At 42.6% G+C, this 18,352-nt stretch overlaps 1 protein-coding gene across 4 annotated transcripts in view; it reads left to right on the top strand.

The window, feature by feature from the left end:
* KIAA1549L (KIAA1549 like) overlaps positions 1-18,352 on the top strand; it is a 302,953-nt gene that overhangs the window by 162,089 nt on the left and 122,512 nt on the right. For 2 of the 4 annotated variants that reach the window (XM_054437741.2, XM_054437740.2), the window contains exon 2: positions 15,388-17,940. In XM_054437741.2, coding sequence (XP_054293716.2) covers positions 15,388-17,940 — 2,553 coding nt within the window. The remainder of the gene's footprint in view (positions 1-15,387; positions 17,941-18,352) is intronic. The other 2 variants (XM_054437742.2, XM_054437739.2) reach the window with 2 other exon arrangements.

Raw genomic sequence — 18,352 nt, 5'->3', positions numbered from 1 at the left:
CACATATGTTTATTGCGGCATTATTCACAATAGCAAAGACTTGGAACCAACCCAAATGTCCAACAATGATAGACTGGATTAAGAAAATGTGGCACATATACACTATGGAATACTATGCAGCCATAAAAAATGATGAGTTCATGTCCTTTGTTAGGGACATGGATGAAATTGGAAATCATCATTCTCAGTAAACTATCGCAAGAACAAAAAACCAAACACTGCATATTCTCACTCATAGGTGAGAATTGAACAATGAGAACACATGGACACAGGAAAGGGAACATCACACTTCGGGGACTGTTGTGGGGTGGGGGGAGGGGGGAGGGATAGCATTGGGAGATATACCTAATGCTAGATGACGAGTTAGTGGGTGCAGTGCACCAGCATGGCACATGTATACATATGTAACTAACCTGCACATTGCACACATGTACCATAAAACCTAAAGTATAATAATAATAAAAAATAAAAAAAATAAAAAGAAAAAGAAATTTAAAAAATAATAGAGGATACGATGGATGAAAAAGTCTCCAGAGAAATAGATATTATAAAGAAAAGACAATCATAACTTCTGGAAATGAAAGACATACAGAAATGCAAAATACACTGGAAAGTTTCAACAATAGAATCAAGCAAGTAGAAGAAAGAACTTCAGAGCATGAAGACAAGGCTTTTGAATTAACCTAATCCAACAAAGTCAAAGAAAACAGAATTGAAAAAATGAACAAAGCCTCCAAGAAATTTGGGATTATGTACAAATGACCAAACATAAAAATAATTGGTGTTCCCAAGAAAGAAGAGAAATCTAAAAGTTTGGAAAACTTATTTGAGACAATAATTGAGGAAAATGGAGCAGAATAGAGAACCCAGAAATAAAGCCAAATACGTATAGCCAACTGATCTTCAATAAAACAAACAAAAACATAAAGTGGGGAAAGGACACCTTATTCAACAAATGGTGCTGGGATAATTGGCTAGCCACATGTAAAGGAGTGAAACTGGATCCTCATATCTCACCTATGCAAAAATCAACTCAAGATGGATCAAAGACTTTAAGACCTGAAATCATTAATATTATAAAAGATGACATTGGAAAAACTCTTCTAGACATTGACTTAGGCAAAGAGTTTATGGCAGGAACCCCAAAGCAAATGCAACAAAAACAAAGATAAATAGATAGGACCTAATTAAACTAAAAAGCTTCTGCACAGCAAAACAAATAATCAGAGTAAACACAACCCACAGAGTGGGAGAAAATATTCACAAACTTTGCATCTGACAAAGGACTAATATCCAGAATCTACAAGGAGTTCAAACAAATCAGCAAGAAGAAAACAAATAATTCCATCAAAAAGTGGGTTAAGGACGTGAATAGACAATTCTCAAAAGAAGATGGTACAAGAAAAGAAGATGGTACATATTACAAATGATAATATGGTTTGGCTGTGTCCCCACCCAAGTCTCATCTTGAATTGTAGCTCCTATAATTCCTATGTGTCATGGGAGGGACCTGCTGAGAAGTAATTGAATCATGGGGGCGAGCCTTTCCTGTGCTGTTCTCATGATAGTGAATAAGTCTCACGAAATCTGATGGTTTTATAAAGGGGAGTTCCCCTACACAAGCTCTCTTGCTTGCTGCCACTTAAGACGTGACTTTGCTCCTCATTCACCTCCAGCCATGATTGCAAGGCCTCCCCAGCCATGTGGGACTGTGAGTCAATTAAACCTTTTTCCTTTATAAATTACCCACTCTCAGGTATGTCTTTATTAGTAGCATGAAAACAGACTAATACAAATGACCAGCAAACTATGAAAAAATGCTCAAGATCACTAATTATCAGAGAATGCACATCAAAACCACAATGCAATACCACCTTACTCCTGCAAGAATGGCCATAATTAAAAAATCAAAACATAAGAAATGTTGGTGTGGATGTGGTGAAAAGGGAATACTTCTACACTGTTGGTAGGAATGTAAACTAGTACAACCACTATAGAAAACAGTATGGAGATTCCTTAAAGAACTAAAAGTAAAACTGCCATTTGATCCAGCAATCCCACTACTGGGTGTCTACTCAGAGGAAAAGAAGTCATTGTATGAAAAAGACATTTGCACATGCATGTTTATAGCAGCACAATTCACCACTGCAAAATATGGAACCAGCCTAAATGCCCATCAACCAACGAGTGGATAAAGAAAATGATATGTATAGTTATACACCATGGAATACCACTCAACCATAAAAAGGAATGAAATAATGGCATTTGCGGCAACCTGGATAGAGCTGGAGACCATTATTCTAAGTGAAGTAACTTTGGAATGAAAAACCAGTGTACGTTCTCACTTATAAGTGGAAGCTCAGCTATGAGAATGCAAAGGCAGAAGAATGATATAATGGACTCTGGGGACTCCGGGGGAAAGGTGTGAGGGTGGTGAAGGATAAAAGACTACACGTTGGGTACAGTGTATACTGCTTGGTTGATGGGTAAACCTCAGAAATCACCACTAAAGAACTTTTCCATGCAACCAAACAGTACCTGTTCCCCCAAAATTATTGAAATGTTTTTTAAAAATTTAAGAAACCAAAACTTTTTTAAAAAAAGAAAAAGTTGACCACAAAAGTGAGAGTATAAGAATTTATTGGCTAGGCATGGTGGCTTATGCCTGTAATCTCAGCACTTTGGGAGGCCTAGGCAGGCAGACCACTTGAGCTCAGGAATTTGAGACCAGCCTGGCCAACAAAGCAAATCCCCATCTCTTCAAAGAATACAAAAATGAGACGAGTGTGGCAGTATGTCCCTGTAGTCCAGCTACTCGGGAGGCTGAGGTGGAAGCATCATCTGAGCCCAGGAGGTTGAGGCTGCAGTGAGCCATGAGCATGCTACTGCACTCCAGCTTGGATGACAGAATGAGACTGTGTCTCAAAAAAAAAAAAAAAAAAAAAAAAAAGAGAATTTATTATCATAGTTTAGGCAAGAGATGCAACTGAGAAACCTCTTAATTAGATTTTGCTCTTCTGGATGGCAATCATGATAACAAATGTTTATTGACTGCTGACCATATACCAAGATATGTTCCAAATACCAAATACTCTTAAAGGATGAATGCCTTTAAGCCTCAAAACAGTCTTGTGAGACACATGTTATTATCCTCTTCTTAGAAAGGAGCAAACAGACACAGAGAGGTCATGTAACTTGCCTGAGTTTTCACAGCTGGAACAAGGCAGTTGGGTCAGGAACCTAGATGCTCTGTCTCCAGATCCCACATGCTAAACTGTGACACTTGACCACCTTCATGGTGAGGATCACAGCTTGTAAATCTTTTATGATAGGGTGATTTCCAGAGGAAGCATCCCATAAATATTTGTGGAATAAATAACCAAATGATTGAGCAAATAAGGGAGATAACTGGCTATCATACTAAGCAGAAAGGGAAAGTACTCTAATAGAGCTAAAAATAAAGAGTTGTGGGAACAATAACATGTTAGTGAGGTGACTCTCACTTAGAAGAGGTTTACATTTAGGCCTTTACAAAATGGTGTGAAGCCCTAGTAAAATGTTTAGTCTTTTTGCCCAATTCTCTAAGCCCCTGTTACTGCTTTCCTTTTAAAGGTATGGTATTTTCTGTATCCCCAGTCTTTCTTGCCTAATGGATTTAAATGGACTCAACTCCCCTTTGGGCCATTAGCATAAAATAGTAAAAATTAATATGAAACCTTGGGGCCAGGCGCAGTGGCTCATGCCTGTAATCCCAGCACTTTGGGAGGCCGAGGTGGGCGGATTATGAGGTCAGGAGATCGAGACCATCCTGGCTAACACGGTGAAACCCCATCTCTACTAAAAAATACAAAAAAAAAAAAAATTAGCCGGGCGTGATGGCAGGCACCTGTAGTCCCAGCTACTCAAGAGGCTGAGGCAGGAGGATGGCGTGAACCCAGGAGGCAGAGCTTGCAGTGAGCCGAGTTCGCGCCACTGCACTCCAGCCTGGGCGACAGAGCGAGACTCCATCTAAAAAAAAAAAATCTTGGAAAGATTTGCAAGTACCACTGTCCTAGTTTTAAAAGTCAGTTATTGGTAGTTAATTGTGTGTTCTGTGGTTGACTTTAAACTTATTAATGACCCTGTCAGAAAGATGCTGGGAGAAGAAGAGGGAAGAACCCCTCTAAGTCCCATCAGTTTACTTTTCTTGACACAGATAATATATTTCCAAACAAATGACCTTCTGTGTGTGTGATGTCCTAGCCCAAAAGAGGTCATTGTGGCTGCCCTACCTGCTGCATAGTGATTGTGATGACAAAATTAGGAGACACTGAAATTCTGAAAATTTATAATCAACCTGTATTGTAACAGTCGAGGATTGTTAAACAAATTATAATGCCACATCTTAGTGGAGATAATATGCAACCTTATCCAACATGGAAAAATGATTTTGCTATGTTAAAAGAGAAAAGGCAGTGCGAAGTTGGATGTGCGTTGGACAGGTCTGTCCAGCAAGCAAACCAAAGCTTTTCCAAGAACATCATCTGGAAATAAAATTTACCACAGCATGAGTCATGGTTTTCTTGATGTGGTGGTATGTGCACATGGTCAGGGCTGAGGGAGGAATGGGATTCTTCTTCTTTTCTTTCTATTTTTCCATCTTTTCTAAATTTTCTGTAATGATCATGTAAACCCAGGTTAAAAAGAAATGAAAGTGAAATTCTATTACTTTTAAAATGGGGAGGCGGAGAGGCCAGTCGCGGTGGCTCATGCCTGTAATCCCCACACTTTGAGAAGCCAAGGCAGGTGGATCTTTGAGGTCAGGAGTTTGAGAACAGCCTAATCAATATGGTAAAACCCCGTCTCTACTAAAAATACAAAAAATTTAGCCAGGCGTGGTGGCGGGTGCCTGTAGTCCCAGCTACTTGGGAGGCTGAGGCAGGAGAATTGCTTGAACTTGGGAGGCGGAGGTTGCAGGAGCCGAGATCGCACCACTGCACTCCAGCCTGTGCGACAGAATGAGACTCTGTCTCAAAAAAATAAATAAATAAAATGGGGAGGGAGAGGTATCAGCTTTATCTTTAAACCTGATTCCACGAAAGATTACCAACAAACTTTTTAGAAAAAGAATAGCTGTGAAAGAGTTTTGAAAGTTAAAATGCTTCTATCAGTGCAGTCAACAGAATCTTCTATTTGCTGGCATCACTTCAAGGCATGGCAATTTGATTCTATTAACTGGTGCATTTCGTTTTAAAAAGCCCCAAGAGGAATCACGTTAGGCAAGAAGGTCCCAGGTGCCAAACTTCAGCACTTAGGGCCGTGGAAGGGTTTGGCGTGTAAGTGGGTTGGGTGTGGGTAGATGCTTCAGCATAGCTGTGGCTCTTAGTCCATCTCTTTTGACCTTCTGGGAACGGAAGCCTGACAGGTCTTGGTGATTTAGAGCCGTGCTCAGTAATGTTTGCCGAAACAACCCTGGAGAGAGACACATCATCAGACTCTGAAGAATGAGGCAGCTCTGTGGGCCCCAGTCTTCTCAGACCACTCTGGGAGAGTGGAGCCCACCCCAGATCTGGAGATGGAGGAAGACTGACTCCTTCCCATGTGGTGCAGAGAGCCTCGGCTCTGGAGTCCCTGAGTCACACTAGGCTGCAGAATAACTCTTGATGTGACCTTGACCAAGCCAGCCCTTGCCCTCTCTGAGCTCTGGTTTCCTCATTGGTAAAATGGAGATAATAATCTTCATTCTCTATCTCACAGGTACTGTGTAAGAACAAGGTGAGGTGATGGATATGAAAATATCCTGCCAACTATGAGGCATGCACAGATGTTTGAGATTCTCACAATCCATGATTTGCAGGGATTTCTGAGTTCTGACTGGAACCCTGGTCCTCTGAGCAAAACTTTGATGGCATTTATGCCTAGCCTGGACTGAACAAATAATGATAATAATAATAGCAATAGTAGTAACACTTTTTGACCACTAGGTGCTCTATAAGCACTATTCTAAGGACTTTACGTGTATCAGCTCATTTTAACCCTTAAAACCATTCGTGAGGTAAGTACTGTAATTATCCCCATTTTACAGATAAGGAAACTGACACACAGAGATGTTAAGTAACTTGTCCAAGGTTACTCATTTAGCAAATGGAGAAGTGGGATTTGAATCCAGCCAGTCTGATTCTATGGCCTGATCAAAAGCTGCAGATCTTTTTCTCTGACATACAAGGGAGAGGAGTTGGGCATCTCCATGAATGTTTCTTAATTGGTTTCCTTCGTTTATTTTGTTAAATAGCTATTAGTGATCTAGTTTGCTTTTCTTTAAGTGCTGCTGTTAAGGAAACCTGCCAGTGGGCAGTGAATAGGACAAAGTGGATTGTCTTGTGACTGTTGTGGGAAATGCAGCCATGCTTATACCGCCACCTTGGGAAGATTTTCTTCTCCCTCAGTGTTTCCAGCAGTCAAAGAAAGGGACACTGCTGATTGAGAAAGAACCACCACTGTGGCTGGATTACAAGAGTAGTTTTGAGCAAACCAGGAAGCAATCCAGGGCAGCATTGAACCTGAAGGGAGAATTCTCCTTCAGGTAGCAGACTCTGGGGTCTGTGATAAAAGCATCATGACCAGGGGACTGATATAGCCCTAGGCCTGACGGGGGAGAGGTTCAGACAGGAGGTAACAGCAGAAGGGGAGCCTGATCAGTACATGTGCACTTCCTTGAGGTTAAAGTTCTGTTTGCTACATGGCGGGAATAATTAGAGTGTAGCAGCATCACAGCCCGGGTCTGAGTTTTGTGTACAAGAACTGAGAATGATAAACTAGCAGCGCTAAGAGCCTCAGGAAGACAGAAGTCTGAACAATCTGTCCTTATGCATCTTGGTTTAACCATGTGGTTCCTGAGATGTGGGGAGTCTCAGGAGGCAGTTTGCACTGTTTTTTGATATTAGTCAATAACAGGTTCTATGTGTCCAAACCTGGCTAAGCACTTTCTTAATTCCTTTTATGTTTCACAATGATAATAAGCTGCTCTCTGATGCATTTAGTTCAAGGCTAAGTTTAACATTCATGGGATTCTATGCAAATTTGCAAAACACAGAAAAACATTTGATACTTACCCTGTGTGTGCATACGTGCACGTGATCCTAATTTGTGGAAGTTATTAAGCCTGATAGTCTTACCGGAGTGACTTGTCACTTTCCTGAAGCTCTGAGAATCATGGTTTTATTTCAGCTTGTCTGGCAGACAAGCTTAGTGAAAATGTATGTGTATAAATTGTGTATTGAATAGGATTTTGTATGACTACCCATTCTTGTTTCCTTGAGATGGGAGGGATGACTCATTTTAACTTTTTATTATTTTTAGAATCTTTATCTTGCTTGCTTTTACCCATGTTTCCAACATAAATCCATCTCTGTTTCCTATCTTTCCTCATCCAGCACATCCTTAAATTTCTTACCATTTAAGCTACTTTCCAGCAAAATTCTTTAGACTACTAATTCCCCCTTGTGGGAAACACTGTTGGTCCAAACACAAGGGGATTGTTGGCTTATCCCTGGATGGGCAATCATTGTAAACATTCAGAAAAGGCAGCCAGTTTGGGGCTTGTGCAGCAAACCATTACTGTCTATCTCCCTCTCGTGTGTAGGACTTACCTTTGCTTTCCACAATTTTTTTTTTTTTTTTTGAGACGGAATCTTGTTCTCTGGAGTGCAATCGTGTGATCTTGGTTCACTGCAACCTCTGCCTCCCAGGTTCAAGTTATTCTCCTGCCTCAGCTTCCCGAGTAGCTGGGATTACAGGTGCCCACCACCACGCTCAGCTAATTTTTTTTTTTTTGTATATTTAGTAGAGATGGGGTTTCACCATGTTGGTCAGGCTGGTCTTGAACCCCTAACCTCAAGTGATCTGCCCCCCCCTTGGCCTCCCAAAGTGCTGGGCTTACAGGTGTGAGCCACCGCACCTGGCAGCTTTCCACAATTTTTTTGAAGACTATAACCGTATTTATGAGCAAACAGTAATTCATGTCATTTAGTCTAAGTAGAAGAAAGTCATGGTTTTTTCAGGGAAAGGAGAGACACTGGGGAGTCAGTGGAAGTTTATTGATAAAAACTAAAATTCAGTAATTTGACTAGAATGGCTTGGTATTTTTTTTTCTTGAAAAATGGAATTAAAAAATAAGAGTACACCTGTTTCATAGCAACATTTCAATGGGTTTGCTGGTGTGGTTTTGTTTCTACTCTCGCAAAGCTCTGTTTTCTCTTTAAATAACTTCCTCCAAGTCTCAGGTGCTATGTTAGAATCTTTGTTTCATGACTCATTCTCTATGATGTTCCAAACAAACTTACTGACTTGTGCTGCTTTTTGACTGTCTTGATGGCAACTTCTCACCATTCTTCATGCAACTCTTCAGTCATGATACCTTGTGATCTCCCTTCTTCCTGCTCTCCTGCTTCACCATGCAACATTCCAAAGCTCCCTACTTCCTACCTGTATTAGTTTTCTATTGCTATGTGACAAATCCCCACAAACTTTGTGGCTTAAAACAACGTACATTTATTATCTCACAATTTCCATGAGTTGAGAGGCTGGACACAACTTATCTGCACAGGGTCTCACAGGGCTGTATTCATGGCATTGGCAGGGCTGTGTTCTCATCTGGAGGCTTGGCTGGGGAAGAATCCACTTCCAAGCTCACTCAGGTTGTTGGCATAATTCGTTTCTTTGCGGCTGTCAGACTGAAGGCTTTGACTTATTTCTGGCTATCAGCTCTAAGAGGCTGTTCATGGTTCCTAGAGACACCAGTAGTTCCTAGAGGCCACCCATAGTTCTCACCAGCTGGGCTTTCCCATTGTGGCCTCTTACTTTATCAAGGCACCAAGAAGAAGTCTGCTTGCAATATGGGGTATTATATATGATCATATAATCACAAGAGTGACATCCCATCTCCTATTCTGTTGTTAGAAGAAGTCACAGGTTGGCTGGGCATGGTGGCTCATGCTGGTAATCTCAGCACTTTGGGAGATCATGGCAGGAAGATCGCTTGAGCCCAGGAGTTCAAGAGCAGCCTGGGTGACATGGCGAAACCCTGTCTCTACAAAAAATACAAAAATTAGCTGGGCTTGGTGGTGTGTGCCTGTCGTCCCAGCTATTAGGGAGGCTGAGCTGAGAGGATCCCTTGAGCCCAAAAGGTTGAGGCTGCAGTAGGCCATGATCACACCACTGCACTCTAGCCTGGGTGGCAGAGTGAGACCCTGTCCCCACTCCAAAAAAAGAAAGAAAAAAGAAAAAGAAAGTCACAGGTTCTGCTCATACCCAAAGAGAGGGGATCACAAAAGGCATGACCACCAGGAGACGGAGATCATGGGATCACATTAGAGTCTGCCTGACATACCACCTAGATCGAATTTTTACTTCACTGCCTTCCTTAAGTGTGTTTTAAGTTCTCTGTAATTTGGTTTTGCCCTATTTCTCCTAATTTATTTTCTCCTTCTCCCTAATAAACATCAGCTATCTCTCATTTCCTCCTCAAAATTTGTCTTTCTGTCTTATGGCTTCCATAATGCAACTTTAATTAATACAGATATGTTTTACCTAATTAGCATAGACATAATTCTAAAATCTTGTGTATAAAGCAGAATTATTTTTCATTGAAGTGAAGGGTTCTTAACCAATTTTTGGCTTCCGAATCCTTTTGAGAATCTGATTAAAGCTATAGAGACTCATTTCCCAGAAGTGAGGGACACGACCACACATATACTATTTCAGTTATTATTACAGTACAACAAACCACCCCTGGCTCAGTGCTGTAATACAACAAGCATTTTATTATGCCCATGGTTTTGGGAATTCAGACAGGGCACAGTGTGGATGGCTTTTCCCTGCCTCATGATGTCTGGGCCTCAGTTGGGACGATTCAGACAGCTGGAGTGATTCAAATGGTTAGGGGAAGAATGGTCTGGAGGTTTCCTCATTCATGTGTCTGTGTCTGGGCTGGCATGCCAGGCAGGCTTGGCTCAGCTGGGACTGTGGATTGGGGTGGTCAGGCATAGCCTCTCCATGTGGTGTGGGCTGCTCATAGAGTGGGGGCTGGCTTCCAGGAGAGAGAGAGGAAACATCCCAAGAGCAAGCATTCCAGGAGACCAAGCTAAAGTGGCTTGGCCTTTGATGATGTTGCTTTGGAAGTCACGTGGCATTATTGGTCAAACAGACTCAAGCCCACTCAGATTCAAGGAGAGGGGACATAGACACCACCTCTCAAGGGAGGCATAAAGGAGAAAAACTCAAAACATTGCATGTGTAAACACAAACTATTTAAATCAATAGTAGAATCTGGAACTCTGAGAATTGAAAGGGACCATAAAGGAGGATCTGTTTCCATCTCCCATGCAGGGCTCAACTCCTCTTTACAACATTCCCGTCATCTTGAGCCTGGACCACTGCAGGTGTTTTCTAAGCACTCTGCCATCAGCCATCAGCCATCAGCCATTGTCTCTTTCCCGTCTGTTCTTCATGCCAGGATGGTTTTTCCAAAACAGAAATTTGCTCCTGTGCATCACCTGCTCCCATCCTCCCCATCAAACTAAAACCTACAATGCTGCAGAGGGAGGTGATGGCTACTGGAGCAATGGCCCGGCTGTCGCCTCCCTCTGCAGCCTTAATCTTGCCCACCTGCTGTTGATCTAGCTGTGGTTACCTTCTGTCAGTTCCTTGTACTCGTGATGCCTCTTCCTGCCATAGGACCTTTGCATATGCTTGTTCCTTTATGTGGAATGCTTTTCCCTACCCTGTTTGCTTGGTTAACTTTTATTCATTCTTTGGATCTTGATAGTCACTTCCTCAGGGATGTGCTTTCTGACCTCCCTGATCAGATCATAGGACTATGGATCTTTCATCTGTAACATCATTTTTCATTTGAAAAATGCTGGTGTCCATATCTCCCATAGAACTGTGAGTTCCATGAAGCTGGAGACCATGTATGTTTTTCCTTAAGACATTGCTTAACCCAGTGTCTGGCATACAACAGGCATTTGCAGATGGAAGGTAGAAAAGGAGGGAGGGAAGAAAGGAAGGAAAGAAAGGTGAGATGAGATGAGTGAACCTAAAATATGCACTTTGGGGAATTTCTAATGGTGGAGAATTCACTGACTTTAAGCCAGCTCATTTTGTTTTCAGTAGTTTTAATAATTAGGGAAATGTTTCTGTTATTATTAAGTTCTAATCTCTCTCTGTATACCTTCTTCCCACTGTCCCTAGTTCTGTCCCTGGAGCACTAAATAACACATCCAGTTTCTTTTTCACATGTTTTAGGGAGATTGTGGTTTCTTGAATCAGTCTTTTCAAATGTTTACTGACATAATTAATACCTGCTATAACAGTGAAGGGTAAACTGATACCCCAGGGTCAATGACAGGCATAAACATGTCTTTGAAGGCCTTAGTTTTATCTTGGATCAGTCATTTGAATTTTGCATTCTACTCAAGAATGTATATTTATCTTTATATATAAGTATGTTTCCCCTAAATCTTTAAATAAAATTGATACTTTGGAATGATATGTGTATTAGTCCATTTTCATACTGCTGTAAAGACATACCCGAGACTGGGTAATTTGTAAAGGAAAGAGGTTTAATTAACTCACAGATCAGCATGGCTGGGGAGGCCTCAGGAAACTTACAATCGTGGTAGAAGGTGAAGGGGGAAGCAAGGCACCTTCTTCACAAGGTGGCAGGAAGGTGAAGTGCTGAGTGAAGTGGGGAGAGCCCCTTATAAAACCAGATCTCGTGAGCACTCACTCACTGTCATGAGAACAACGTGGAGGAAGCTGCCCCAATGATTCAATGACCTCGACCTGGTCTTTCCCTTGACATGTGGGGATTATGAGGATTACAATTCCAGATGAGATTTGGGTGGAGACACAAAGCCTAGCCATATCAATATGCTTTTTCAGTCATGAAGTTTTGAGTACCACCAGGGATCTCCTCACTCCAGTGTGCAAATGGGGACGCTCCCTTTATTAACCATTTTCCTTTTTATAATGTAAAACACCTCCAAAAAGATCATGTACTAGCACGTATCAGTTTCTTAATGTTTTTCTTAAGATGTGACACTCAGAATTCGTCCCAGCTGACCAGGTATGTGCTGAGTAGAGCAGAGAATGGTGAACCTGAGCCCCTTGAAAATCAACTAATTTTTAAAAATTCAACCTATAATGGTGGTTATCTCTGGGGAGAAGAAAGACAGAGGGAACCCAGAGAGATACCAGGGACAGGGCTCTAAAAATATTGACTCTGTTGTTAAGCTAAGAGAAACATGAGTGTTCATTTCATATAGATATTATTTTCTAAATATAGATACTTACATGTAGATATTTTACATGTAGATATTATTTTCTAAGTATGAACTATTCTTATAGTTAAAGAGTAAAAAAAATTAATATAACCTAAGGATTTGTCATTTCTTTGCCGGCCTATATTTCTCTGCTAGTTCATAAGGAACTCTAGTCAACTCTGCCTACAGATAGCATAGGCTACTCTTAAAGGGAAGTGCCCCCGTCCTGTTCCTGTCTAGGTAATTTTTGGACTAAGGGCAAGCCTTTCTGTTTAATCCTAATATATGTCTTCCTTTAGTAATAATTTCAGTCTGTTGACATGTCTTTGAAACGTATTTTTCTGAAATTCTTCAAATCAGTTCTTCTGAATTTGGCGTCATTTGGTAATTCAGTGAACATACTTTCTCCCTCGGCTTTATGTGGATCATTGAGCTTTTTTTTTAAGTCAGTAAATTCTGAGGTTAAATGTTTCTGAGAAATATCCCAAACGTATTCCAGCAGTCAAATATGTTTGAGAAATATTGGCTAAACAAAGTTTAATTAAACCTTCCAATATCCTATTTATTAATTTTTTACTATATGCCTCTTATGCTTTCTTGACTATGAGACTTTTCTGAGCCTTTATTTACATGATGATGGGAATATGCCCACATAAATTCCAAATCCACTCTGGTATCACTTTCTGAATAGGTTAGGGTAAGTTAGGTTATGTTTCAATGACAACCTCCAAATTGCAGTGACATAAAATAGCAAAGGCTAACTTCTTGCTCGTGCTACCTATATATCCTTTGTCAGCAGAGTCCATAGGGGATGCAGGCTGGTGAACCAGCGAACACTTTGAACATTGCTACTTTCTTCTTTCTCTTCCTTCTTTGCCTCCTCCTTCTGTTTTTCAGTAGCAACTTCCTGAAATACGTTGCTAGGTTTTGTTTCTTTTTGTTTTGTCTTGCTATGGAGAAAGAAAGTTCCGGAGAGTCTTCCTCCAGCACTTAAATGTTCTAGCCCAGAAGTGACACTTGTCATTTCTGCTTACTGACTCATTGGCCGGAACTAGTTACATGGCCCCCATCAACCACAGAAGTATCCAAGACGTTCGGTCCTCCCATGGGCTTAGAAGTGGGAGAGCCGGAAAGATATGGTCAGCATCATTAATGACTTTCACATGTGAATCTCAAGCGCTTCTCAAGATTGTTCATAGAAACTTTTCTTCATGAGACATTTGGAATACTGTGCTTCAAAGGAGCTACCTTGGGAAACACTAGTTTCTAGTCTGGAAAACAACAAGGTCCAGTAGAAGCAAATCCACTAGAGACTGTCTTTCTTCACTTCGGCATGGAGTTTTCCATCAGTCTCTCTTGGCCGTGGTCATTCAGTCAGTTACAGATCCCTTGGTATTAGCCCCCATTCCTCCATCCTGTTTGCAGAATTTTGTGTGTGTGTGTGTGAAAGAATTTGCAAAACTTCCTGCCGAAAGCAAAAGCTGCTCAGCCTGTAGCATCCTTTTTCTGAGTTACAAGGCTATATAACTGAAACAAGATGAATTTGTTTTGATTCTTGAATCCATGAGTTGGACTCATGGTTGAATCCATTTAAACGAAGGTACAAAAGAAGAAATCCTACACAGATTTCACCCGACATCCACATAAAAGTGGATTCTAAAGTTTAACTGAAAAATACAAAAATGCAAAAGTACCTTATATAGATGTTATATTTACCCATATAAGTAACCAGATAAGACTGCATGCAGAGTGTGAAGTTGAGGCTATCTAGGAGATAAGCAACATGAACAGGGAGGATTGAGGCATGAAAGCAGCATCCACCTTCTGTGTAAAATTGCAAGTGTCTGAGGGGGGAATACCTCCTTAGGCTGCATGTGGTAACATAGAAACACAATTTCTATTGCAAACCATGAAGCAGTTCCTAAGGAGGGCATGCATTTTAATGAAATACTATGCAGACTTTAGTGTCTTGGAGCTATATATGCATTTTACCACTGATTTCTATTTGAGGTGGGCCAGTGGAGGCCAGAGGGAGCTTTGGCTCTTCAGAAAGCACCCCAGTGATCCTGATCTGGTGATCAGGAGACAGTCAGGCTGAGCTGGTCATATGATTACGGCCTGCCTAGGAGATGGAGCTGGTTTCTCTTATAAAATCAAGTCAACAAGCCTGATGTAGTATTGGCTTATACCCTGATGAGTTCTAAAAATGATGTAAGGCCAATTTCTTGGGTATCTGTAAATCCCAAGAATGGGGAATTTTAAAAACAAGAAAAAGAAGAATGAGAAAGGAATTTTTCAGAATATTGCCTAATTCAGAGTGAACATCCAGCTTTCCAAGAGTTGTTTCCTCACCTCCTTTTTAGCAGAGGTCACCAGCTTATGCCCTGCCTCCTTGTCTGCCTGCCTGTGGGGCCACACATGAGTGTTGATAGTTCTGGCCTCTGCAGGTGCTTATAGTGACACCAGGCCCTATGAGAAGTGTCTCCTTCCTGGTTTTTCTTTCTAAAATAGCCTAATCTGAAAGAAAATCTCCTTTGCTGTTTGACATGGCTTGAATGATAACACCTGGAATCCTTTTAAATCCAGGAAGATAAATATGTTTCATTGGAGCCATCTTTCCAAACGCAGACAACCTCAAATATTTCATATGAGATGCCTCAGGGTCCTAATAAAGATTCATGCTTCAATACACAGTTCTTCTTTAGTTTCGTGCATTTTGGTTTCCTGGATGAGGTTATTTTGGTGTCATTGGCCATGGCAGTTGACCACATTCAGCTTTGCAAGTTTCACAGTCCATGCCTTGTAGGTGGTACCAAAACAATTTTTTTAATACACAAGTATTTGCCACATCTTTCCTTAAGCATCACTTCATCAGAAACTGCTTCCCACCAACCCTGCTCTGTAGGTTCACTGCAACATTTTCCTACTTGATATTATGTAATCTGTTCTTTGACTCTGTTTCCTGAGCCTTCTGTGATGGGTCCGGGCAGAGCCTGTCTTACACACACCTTTGTCTCCAGCACCTGACCACAGCAGGCACTTCATGAGCATCCAACACCTGACGGCCTGATATTTTGTTTCACAGGAACAGACAATCTACAGATGAATGTCACCCGGACTCCAGAGTCATTTCCTCCCGGGAAATTGTTACCAGTTTCACCAACATGGCCTTTCACAGAAGTCAAGTCTTCCTCAGCAGCAGACAGAATCAAGACCGTGCTGGGACAGTCCTCTGACAACACAAGCTTGCCACAGTCAGCCCGAACCCCTGCGTCCAAGACACACCACAGAACTAGGGCTCACGCGGACTTCTCTTCTTCCCTTTACCAAGGAAGTGGACATAGCGCCTCCCTCGAACCTTCCAAGGATTCTACCGAGTCCCTGGTCCAACCGGGGCCTAAAGGGGGACAAGAAGCAGCCGATGTGTCAGGTTTGCCTCTCACCAGCATGCTCCCCTCGTTGTCCACAGTCCCATCAGGGACATCCTTCAGTGCTGTCCCCCCATCCCAGCCAGTATGGGCAGGGGCTTCCTCCATTTCAAAGCATCCCCCAAGGTCAGACATTCCCCCACTCCTCCCTCCACCTCCATCCTCTTCATTGGCTCCTGACTCACCTCATTCCATCATCTCTGAGCCAGCAGAGCAACCCCCCAAAGTGCCGTTAGTTCCCCAAACAGCTCCAGCCGACCCCTCTTCAGGTCAGAACATAGCTAATCCCCTAATCCCATTTTCTGATGAAATGGACCACACTCCATTCCAAAATGCCCAGGATCTCATAGGCATCCCTCATCTAGGTGTTTCTGGATCCTCAACAAAATGGCATTCCAAGGTGTCCCCAACAGAGGGTCCCCATTCAGCAGGCTCATCCACACCTGGGTTTTTGAGCCCCATGGCAGAACTGTCCCATCCGTCTCCCTCTCCCCCAGCACTTGGAAGTCTTCTTCAGCTTCCAGATGGAAGCCCCTCATGGTCAATGTTGGAAGTGGCTTCAGGTCCTGCATCCACCCAGCAGATCAAAGCTGGGGTGCCTGGAAGAGTGCACAATGGGGTGTCTCTGCCAACTTTTAAGAATACAGAAACAGCGACCCATGAGGCTGAGCCTCCACTTTTCCAGACTGCAGAATCAGGGGCCATAGAAATGACCAGCAGAAAGCTAGCCTCTGCCACTGCAAATGACTCTGCTAACCCGCTGCATTTGTCAGCAGCTCCAGAGAATTCCAGAGGGCCCGCCCTTTCGGCAGAACACACCTCTTTGGTGCCTTCTCCTCTGCATATCACCACACTGGGTCAAGAGCAAGCCATCCTTTCTGGGGCGGTTCCCGCATCACCATCAACTGGGACAGTCGACTTTCCCTCCATGCTTACTTTCCTCCAGCCCACAGAGAATCATGCCTCCCCATCTCCTGTGCCAGAAATGCCCACTCTTCCAGCAAAGGGCAGTGATGGGTCCCCTCCTGCAACTAGAAACTTGCTCCTCTCAAGCAAAGTTCCTAATCTTCTTTCAACATCTTGGACATTTCCCCGGTGGAAAAAGGACAGTGTGACAGCCATTTTAGGGAAAAGTGAAGAGGCAAATGTGACGATTCCTCTCCAGGCCTTTCCAAGGAAAGAGGTTTTGAGTCTTCACACTGTAAATGGATTTGTCTCTGATTTCAGCACTGGTCGTGTCTCATCTCCCATCATTACAGCACCAAGGACAAATCCCCTTCCTTCAGGATCACCTCTACCTTCCATACTCTCCATACAAGCCACCCAGACTGTTTTCCCATCTCTTGGCTTTTCCAGCACCAAGCCAGAGGCTTATGCAGCTGCTGTGGACCATTCTGGGTTGCCAGCTTCAGCTTCCAAACTGGTGAGAGCATCGCCCTCCTCCATGGATGTATATGATTCCTCAACAATAGGAGACATGAAAAAGCCAGCAACCACAGATGTTTTCTGGAGTTCTCTTTCAGCAGAAACTGGATCCCTTTCCACAGAATCAATAATATCTGGCTTGCAGCAGCAAACAAATTATGATTTAAATGGACACACAATTAGCACCACAAGTTGGGAAACTCATTTAGCTCCAACGGCTTCTCCAGGTGGTTTAACTTCAGCTGCCGATGCCATAAAATCTCAGGATTTCAAAGATACTGCTGGGCATTCAGTGACTGCAGAAGGGTTTAGCATTCAGGATCTAGTCCTTGGTACAAGCACTGAGCAGCCTATGCAAGAGTCAGACATGACCATGGTTGGAAGCCATATAGACCTCTGGCCCACAAGCAATAACAACCATTCCATAGACTTCCAAACAGCTGAAGTTGCATATTACTCACCCACAACTCAACATTCTGTGTCTCATCCTCAACTACAGTTGCCTCACCAGCCAGCACATCCTCTTTTGCTAACCTCATCAGGACCAACTTCTACAGGTAGCTTGCAGGAAATGCTTTCAGATGGAACAGATACAGGTTCTGAAATTTCCAGTGACATCAATTCATCACCTGAGAGAAATGCTTCCACACCATTCCAGAACATCTTGAGATATCACTCTGCTGCTGAATCTTCTGTATCGACCAGTGTCTTTCCCAGGACCTCCTCCAGAGTGCTGCGGGCTTCTCAGCACCCCAAGAAATGGACAGGTGCAGCCACTAATGCAGGTAGTTTGTTTCCCGGTACCCCCAAAACAGGCATGACTGCTTTTGTGGTCAAAGCATCTTCAAGCTCAACGCAGATACCAGCTTTGCTCTGAAGGAGCTCATACCCCCTATCAGGAGTGAGCTAGTAGCCCCAAGTAGTCACCTCATTGATCCTGTGCCTACCTGAGCTTTCAAAACTATTCACAATGTAAGCATCCTTGCTATCAACCATAGCTGTGCTGTAAGTGGCATTCTTGTTATGGTTAATAAACTTTATGAGCCTAGAGTTGTTTTGCCTAAGTTCTGTCCACTGCAAGCCCAGATTGCAGAGACTTCACCCTAGCGAATCCATAAGTTACATCCATTCATCATCAGAACAAGTGACATGTGCATTCCAAGCCAATGACAAACTTTGTTTTTTCTCTCTTTACAG

This window comes from Pongo pygmaeus, chromosome 9, assembly GCF_028885625.2.
Source record: "Pongo pygmaeus isolate AG05252 chromosome 9, NHGRI_mPonPyg2-v2.0_pri, whole genome shotgun sequence".
Lineage (NCBI taxonomy): Eukaryota > Metazoa > Chordata > Mammalia > Primates > Hominidae > Pongo > Pongo pygmaeus.
Note: the sequence above shows the minus strand (reverse complement) of the source record. Positions and strands in the feature narration are given on the sequence as shown.